The 8961-nt window shown below is 39.1% G+C and overlaps 1 protein-coding gene across 1 annotated transcript; it reads left to right on the top strand.

The window, feature by feature from the left end:
• Window positions 1-7572: 7572 nt before the first annotated feature.
• Window positions 7573-8559, top strand: LOC137270138 (uncharacterized). Its single transcript, XM_067803930.1, has one exon. The coding sequence runs from the start codon at window positions 7573-7575 to the stop codon at window positions 8557-8559; it is 987 nt and encodes a 328-aa protein (XP_067660031.1).
• The last annotated feature ends 402 nt before the right edge of the window (window positions 8560-8961 follow it).

The raw sequence follows: 8961 nt of genomic DNA, 5'->3' as shown, positions 1-8961 counted from the left end.
TGATGTGCATGAATTTTGTTGTTTTCATGTGATGTGTTCGATGATGTGTTCGAACGATCCGTTTTTTACTGTAGAGCGTTATTTACGATCTAGTGTGTTATTATCAAAATTCCCACCATTAATTTTCCATTTCCAAAAGATTCTATTGCCTTATTTCAAAATTTACAGGTGGTGCGTTTTCAATGATGTTCAGTAGGCTAACCACAAAGTATGTATTCCTTGGATGAAAGTTCCAGCATTTTTGAACCAATATGACTTGCTGTACAATCTTTTTATGTATGATAGTATTTGTGATAATATAGTTAATCTAACGTCAGGTACTTTAATTTCTCCATATTTAGGTGGTTGCATCATAACACTTCTTTTCACTCGATCTATCTTACCCTGCCATATGAAATGAAAGCATTTCTTCTGAAGAATATTTAGCTGTTCATCTGAAGGGTTAGGTAGAGAAACAAACAAATGGTTCATCTTAGGTAATAATAAAGATTTCAGAACAGTATTTCTACCCATAGGTGTTAAATGTCTAGTTGACCTTTGTTTCTTTTCCTTTTTAATACTATTAAATTTCTCTTCATAGTTTAAGTTTACCATTTCTTCTAAATCTATACTGAAATGTAGTTTAAAATGTGTCTGACTCCAATCCAAATTTCACTCTTTACATAGCTTGTACTTAGATCTCTTTTTTGACCCAATCCAAATTAATTTAGTCTTCTCTACATTTACTCTAAATCCAGAAAATCCTTCAAAAAAGTATAGAGTATTCATAACACCATATAGGCGTTTCTCCGACCCATCCAAAGATATAGTATTATCATCTGCAAATTGTTCTAGAATATGTTCCACGTTGCCAATTCTAATACCTTTAATGGTTTCTTTTCACTTCTTATCAATATAGCCAATATTTCAACGCACAAAATGAAGATATATGGTGATATCGGATCTCCCTGGCGACAGCCTCTTGTAACAGGGAAAAATGTGTTTGCAAAACCATTAACTAACACGCTTGATTCAATATCTGTTGAAAAACGTAGCATACTCTTTTGAATACTCTCTCCAAAGTTGAAACATCTTAAGTGCGTTTATCTTAAATCTCCTGTCTACCGAATCAAATGCATTTTCAAACTCTATAAGCAATAGTAATCCTGGAATCTGAAGTGTATCACTGTCGTCCATTAAGTCGTATAGACAAGATAATTGTGTTTTAGTTATGTTTCATTTTCTCGTTGCATGTGACCTTTAATTACTTATATATATTGTGTATCTACAACATTTCTCGTCACTATATGACTGCAATATTGCCGATGTGACGATAAATTTTAACTCACTCACTCACTGTGTGTGTGACATGAACGGTCAGTTATATGTGCCATCCTGTCACTGAACATTTTAATCAGTTTGATGTTCATGTGCTGACACAGATAGATATTGTGTATATGCTAGCATGAATCACATAATTCAAGTATGATCTGTTGTCACAGAAATGAATAATAATGCATGTAATAAACATGTAGACATTTTTGTTTAGTCCTTTATATAAAGTAACGTGCAGTTGTGTTTGTGTACACATAAAGTGAGGGTATGCAACGTAGAACTTTGGTAGTACGTGGGAGATGAAGTGTTATGAAATGAGCGTTTGGAAGGTGCGATTGAAAGTCAAATGAAACTTAGACTGTAGTTTGAGTGGGTCAATAAGGTTTACTTGTAGGGGTTATGCAAGGTGTGTAAGTGTGTGTGTGTTGTGATACTATTTTAATAAACTTATGTTGTTAATCTTCACACCGTGTTGGCTTGTGATGTTGATTTGACACTCTACGGTTATTCCGTGAGAATGTCATTCTTAGATGCTTGACTTGCATTCTAGAAGATTTTTCTGAGTTACATCTTCTTTTTCACTCTGCAGTACAACGTTTAAGGGCTTGCCATGGCCCCCATCATCAGGTAGAACTGAACAGTAACTGTTAACTCTGCCCTGTACTCAGCAAAATTGAAAAAAAAACAACAACAAAAAAACAAAACAAAAACAAAACAATGCTCCTTGACTATCGTCGTAGGACAGACTCTGAATACAAGGACCATTGAACAGCGGCGGTTATTGTTGGTCAAGTTACAAACGAATCCACCTTGCCACAGGGAAACGCACGCAGGTGTAATCATATGCTCTCTTGTCAAACGAAGGGCGACAATTAATTTTTTGTCATATTTCGTTGTTTGGTTAAGTCTTAAACACATTTATTTGTGCAGTCGCCATACCCAGAGTCACACACACTACTTTAGGCATAACGTTTCTATTTTCCGTCACTTGTCCTGTGTAGAATATGGTTTAAGATTACCACACAAATCAATACCCTGGGCATTGTACCCGTAGCAGTACTATAGTAATGTGGTCAAATATCGCTGTGTCCTTACAACAGAGATTGAACTCTACCTCTGACCCAGTGAGATTAACCGCGGATTAGGGTTTCGTGCTTCTGCAAGTTGTTTCGGTGTTATACAAGACAGAGCCAAACAAACTTACACTTCAGGGATTCTATTTAAAATACTGAAGGCATACTCATTCTTTAAAGAGGTAAGCAAGTTTTCAATAATTGAAGACAAATACATTTTTGTATGTGTACCTGTCCAGGGGAACCAACCCGAGTGTCATCACATGGGGATATAATACTGGCTGTGGTAGTGACACAAGCAGCGACATTGATACAAAAAGAAAAAAAAGATCTGATCACTGACATGTTCTAGGGGTGGCGAGGTCTGCAGAATCACAATGAAAGCCTTACCGATGATGCTGTGGAAGTAAATCCAGACACCGGGATTGGCGAATCACCGGGATTGTCCACCAGTTGTGTAATGTTCTGCATCTAAATTGATTCAACCCATAACGTCGCCGACATGTCAGTTCCTCAGCTTAGTATCGATACCTAGATGCATCAACCGAATATGGACGTCATGACGATATACATGGACGAACTGTTCACAGCACTGTGTGATTCTCTTCTGAGTTACCAAGAGTAGAGAAAAGAGTAGGAGTTAGTGACAACAATAGCAGCCCAACTATTCCGGGGTTTTCAAATGCGAGTTGCGGAAATCTTGACGTTGGTAGGGTACAAAATATAAGGAATCATTCAGTGACGAGTAATTGGGTACAATATTCATCCGTCTATCTAACGCACACATAATTATTATTCATAACTAGTCCAAAGTATTTGTCCACTTGTTCCTCTTCTGACAAGCGACATGTATGGGTTTGTTCACTATCTGCTTCAAGCATACAACCCTTTAAAGTTGACGAATCAGTTTAGTAACTTCCTAACAGTAACAGATCGACAAGAGTTCCTCTGCATGGTTACGTCTGTGGTCTGCATCTAGTTCGCTAACACAAATGCAAATGTTCTTCTTGATGATTATTCTCCAAGCTGTCTCGTTATTTTCAGATTGATACATGACCACGGGATCTTTTACACACTCTTTCCAATTTTGAAACCAGTTTAAATGATGTGTCGTCCTGTAGGTGGTCGGGTTCACGGTGTACTTCCATGAAGCCATTCTTTCACTCGCCATTTTGCAATGTTGCCTACTTCCTTATGCAATGCATGGATGCGACGTTGAAGGGAGTCAGCGTTATGTGGACTACCTCTATTGATATGTACTGAACAAAATAAGTTAGGGATATTGGTATTTTTATGATTCATGTTTTACCAGTGTGACAATTAATAAATAGATGATTATTCAAAATTTCAAAATTTGCATTTATCGCTAACTATTTTTGTCTAGTATACGTATCTTCTTTATCTAAATAAATATCAACATGACGTGAACTTTCATCAACTTCCCTTAGGTATGTACACCAGAAGCGCTTCGCTAACAGACCACATAACTGTAACAGCGAACGTTTTCGTATCCAACCCATAGCAGACGATCAATTTACACCGCTCAAATCTCCACCTTGGTTTGTCTCCATTGGCACTACATCTTTAGGGAGTTTTCCTCAGTCTACCCCACAAGTACATCCATGGAACACTCGCTCAGGTTTCATCGCTTTCCACCGAAATTGGGAGGTAATTGCTGTTGTTTTCACCAACTACGTTTTCCTCCATTATCAAGCATCTCAGTTATCTCAGAAGGCTGTGTGATAACGGTGGCAGCTGGCATTCCCGTTAGAAGAGGACAGTCGAGTAGCCAAGGAGGTAATGCGTTCGCTCGTCTCGCCGTAGGTTCGAGTTCGACTCACCACATTGCTGGGATATTGCTACGCGGGGTATGGCAATAACGTGCACATACGCTCACTCACGGGTTGACATTCCGTAACATTCTCGTGTAATTATGGAATTAACTTGAGTACATTCCCTTCAAATTTGCGGTTGCATTTTCGTTAAATCGATCGCCATAATCGCCGAACGATCAGTGAGAGCACAATCGAAATACTGTTGATCGTGTCACAGTGCAAAAACATTTGTAAGAGTCTCTGTACGGGGATTGTCAATGCTGGTAGTGAGTGGGAGTAGTTTTATATCGCTTTTAGCCATATTCCAGCAATATCATGGCAGGGGACACTGGAAAATGGCCTCACACATTGTACCCATACGCCGCAACGAACCCAGGTCTCAGGCGTGACGAGCGAACGCTTTAACCACTAGGCTATCCTACCGCCCCGTCAAGATAACCTTGAGAAAACATTTTCAACAACACATTCATCTTACAGTCTTTTACCAAAGATTCGTGTGTCGTGTGGCAGCTAACAAATAGAGATAGGCTTATCAGCATGTTTCTATGTACATGTGCTCGGTATTCCTGTGGATTGAGTTTTATATTGCCATGAATCAAATTAGTCAAAATGACCGCCAACTCATTAAAGTGAGCCATTGTTCGATACTCCAGTGCACCATTTCAAACATTTATACCTCATATCTATTGATTTGTTTGCAAGAATATTTGTGAACTAAATAATACCTTTATAAGGGCTGCTCCTTCAGTATCACACTTTAATTATCTCAACAGAGCTTTAATCCTACTGTTGAACCCACAATGACATCCCCTGTAGCCGTAGCCGTAGGGCGTTGCCAAACTCGAGTTTCTTTTAGGTGACAAGACACAAAGTATGTTTGAAAGTACGCGTTCATAAATAGAATCTGAACTTTTATATATCGTCATTAAAAAGTTACGCCCCGCGCAGTATATTTTTCAAAAATATAAGTTGGTATATAGGAAATCTTTAAGTAAAAACGAGCTATCATAATTTGGTTTAGTACTTTTAGTTCAAAGACAAAACCATGATGGAAATTATCTTTCACTTTCAAAAGGATCATCCGCTTTTGGAACACATGCATTTCGTTTTCCTCAAAAAGGTCACTTTCTTTGGAAAGTGAAAATCAGAGGTGACTGTTATTATGGTCACACGATTGTCACTTTTAACAAGTGAAACCTAAATTTAATAGTTTTGTATAAACACAGCAGGAATAGATATTTTGATTTAAAAAGCAGTGTCATCATATCTGTAATAATATTTCCTTTAATTGTAAATGCAAATGATTCTGACATCCCTAACACAGTTACCAGATGAACCTTCTCTAAATATGGATTGGTCTTCCCAATTAGCTCAGCCTAACATTTACACAGCTTCATATCTTAGTTTTGAAATAAGCTGGTGCTTATCTTTTTATTTTCGGTATACATTCAACGAAAACTATGCAATACCTAAATGATGCAGATCAAGAAACTTATTACTTGTAATTGTATCCACCCTTGATGACATCTGAAGCACATACGGCTTAGCACACATAGAGGTAAAATATGCAGGAGTTTGAAAAGGCAATAAAAGGGAATATTTCCTAAATTGGTTCAAAATCCCCTAAAATCCAAACTATATAGCAGAATTAACATTTTAATCACCTTCAGTTGATTACTGTTAGATGTTTCAACAGCTGTTGTCAGTTCGTGTTTATGTTGTATATGTTTACCCCTCAGTGTAGCAGCCCGTGCGTAGATCTTTATTTTCACAAATCTTAAGTCGATGGTTTTCGCGGTTGATGATTTTCAAAGAATGTTCTCACAAGTGTAGATATTTTGAAATGTCAGTATGTCATAACAATAACATAAAATTGTTCTGTGTCACAAGAAGGGTAATTCTGATGCTTGATGATGTCATGAATGAAATCTTTACTCTTTCACCCAAACGGATGAAACCAGAAACCAGGGCATGTCTCCCTCATAGGCGGATGCAGAACACACTCATAAGAAAAAGAAGCCCCCACCCACAACCCCCATTTTTCTGCCATGTATATGTTGCAATTACTTATCAAATACTTACAGACCCTAAACGAAAGAGTAATTGAAGTATTTTCAGGAAAATGGACATTATTTATGTTTGACCGTGATTAATCTCGGGTTTTTATAAATAATAATAATACTGTTCATTTTATCTATCTGGTATTAATGTGCCTAGTATCATGTTTTCAGTTGTCCCTTATTTAATGAAACACTCACTGTTTGAAATTTTTTCACCCTTTTAAAAACGCGTTATGCTGAATTCAGCAGGCTACACAGATTAAGAGACTAGCAGTGTTACAGTGTCAGTAAGCATATGTGCATGTAATGCACGTTACCATTCAAGTTAAATCACGCGTACACTAGATCTAACTTCTAAACGCTGTTACCACGTGACTCACTGCTCTAGACAGTGTAAACACGTTTAAACGATACGTGGTCTCCACGCAACATACCAGTGAACAATCGCATGCACTTTTTAAGAGGTTGAATACAGTGGTGTGTGTGCACAGCGTATGTGACAGTAGAATTTGTGTATTAAACGTTAAGCAGTTATTTCACTTAATCTTGCTTCTAGTCCTATTACACGATGTCTTGGCCACACAAGCACTTATCCAGAAGTAAACATTAGAAGAGTTATCTCCCTTATCAAATTTAATTTAGATATGCCATATAAATTGGAGATAAGTTGGATACTGTTTGGTGACATACCTTTAAAAGTTAATCAAGAGTGGCGTTACTGTATACTGTTATTGCATGACAAACATCTTGTTATTTTTTCAATGATGCATCAAAGTGTTTTTGTGAAACAAGTGCCGAGATTACTTGATTTTATACTTGAGCCCCTTTTTGTCTACAAAATGATACCAGATTTTTTATCAATTTCTTGACATTTTGATATTTTGTATATAACCTCATTTAGATCCAATTGTTCAAGCTCTATTTATCAAGATGATTTCTTTTCAAGACTTATGTCATAAGATGTTATTTCCTCTTTCTATCTACAGTGAGATAACACTGTATGTCGTTCATGTGTTCACTTGTTAGCTGATGAACGACGTATTTGTCACTTAAACCGACAAACAATCCCGTATATCAACCCTCATTCTGAAGTAGCCAAGTTTCGAGTTAAAACACAGCAAGACGGCTTATACCTTGGAATCAGTTTATAAGGACAAAATGAGCCGTACATGTGCTTTTACTTTTCAGAAAGTATTTTACGAATGACCTCTTTGTGTTTTGTACGCCGTGAAAACTAAAGGTTGTTTTATATACACACGCAGGTTTCAGCATCCGAAACGAACCGTCTAGATGCCTGTGTGGCCCAGGACCAGCTACCGAGCCTCCTACCCAAGGCATGATGTTCGAAACAGTTCTTATAGAACCCCTCGCCCTGTACCCAGGGTCAAACCTGAGGCTCACTCAAACTACACCCGGGGCTGGGGGGTGGTCAAGGCATGGGCTTTTGGAAAAGGAATTGCAGGATACTCTTCTCCCCGGCCCAAACCTCGTTGTCCCACATCAGCTTCAAGAGACAACTGTAACCTCGGACGTAATGGGAGGGTGACCCCTCTCCTAAACGGCACAGCAACTTCAAGGTCCTTTTCCGCACCACCTAGAATAAAGTCGGAGGCACAGGGCATTGCCTCAGTCAGCAGAGGCAAGAGGATGAAGGTTATTGTCCATGAGTATGGGGAACACGGACCTACGCCTCGAGTTGCAAGGGTCAAGCCAGAAGCTGAGGAAACAGCATCTATTCACAAAGGCGGGAGGATGTATAACCTTGTTCACAAGTATGCCATGATGCCTTCATCGTCTCGAGCTGTTCCTCGCGTCAAACCGGAGGCCGAAGAAATAGCTGAAGTGAGTAAGGGTAAGCGGATGAATAATATCATCCATAAGTATGGCAAAAACGAGAAGACGCCACGAAAACCCGCTCGTGTTAAACCTGAAGCAGAACAATCAGCAGAACTCGATAAGGGCAAGCGAATGAAAAGACTGATGCACTGCTATGGGCGAATGCCTCTGTCCTCACGTCCAGTTCCGCGGGTCAAGCCGGAGGCTGAGATGACTGCAAGTATAGCTCAGGGTGGGAGGATGTCCAGACTTATGCATGACCCCTGGAGCTGCCCAATCACACCACGCCCAGTTCCAAGGGTGACAACTGCTGAGGCAGAAAACATTCTAAGAAAAAGCTGTGGTCAGATGGGAAGAATTCTCCGAAATCATGGTCAGCAATCATACATATTTGTTCCAGGACTACAAAGGAAAACATTCGAGCAGGCAAGGACTATGTAGGTATGAACCAGTGACTGATTATTGTTGTGTGTGTAGTCTACGCTCGACACCATTATTGGAATAGTTTCATTGGTTTTGGAACACATTTGTATCAAACACCGAAGCATCATTATTTTCAGGTTGAATAAACTGATGCGCCATATGCCTGTTCACAGCAGATGCCTCGTTATCTCAGTGAGTTGCTGATTTGGTTGGTTGGTTTCTGTTTAACGTCACATTTAGCAGTATTCCAGCTATATGGCGACGGTCTGTAATTGAGTCTGGACCAGACAATGGGGTGATCATCATCATGAGCATCGATTTAAGCAATTGGGATCCGATGTCGTGTGTTGACCAAGTCAGTGGGCCTGAGGACACTCTTTAGTCGCCACTTACGACAAGCGTGGGTTACTGAAGACAAAT

Source organism: Haliotis asinina, unplaced genomic scaffold, assembly GCF_037392515.1.
Source record: "Haliotis asinina isolate JCU_RB_2024 unplaced genomic scaffold, JCU_Hal_asi_v2 scaffold_47, whole genome shotgun sequence".
NCBI lineage: Eukaryota > Metazoa > Mollusca > Gastropoda > Lepetellida > Haliotidae > Haliotis > Haliotis asinina.
Note: the sequence above shows the minus strand (reverse complement) of the source record. Positions and strands in the feature narration are given on the sequence as shown.

Excerpts from the sequence above, each read along its gene's own strand:
- LOC137270138 (XM_067803930.1), top strand. The coding sequence starts at position 7,573 with ATGCCTGTGTGGCCCAGGACCAGCTACCGAGCCTCCTACCCAAGGCAT.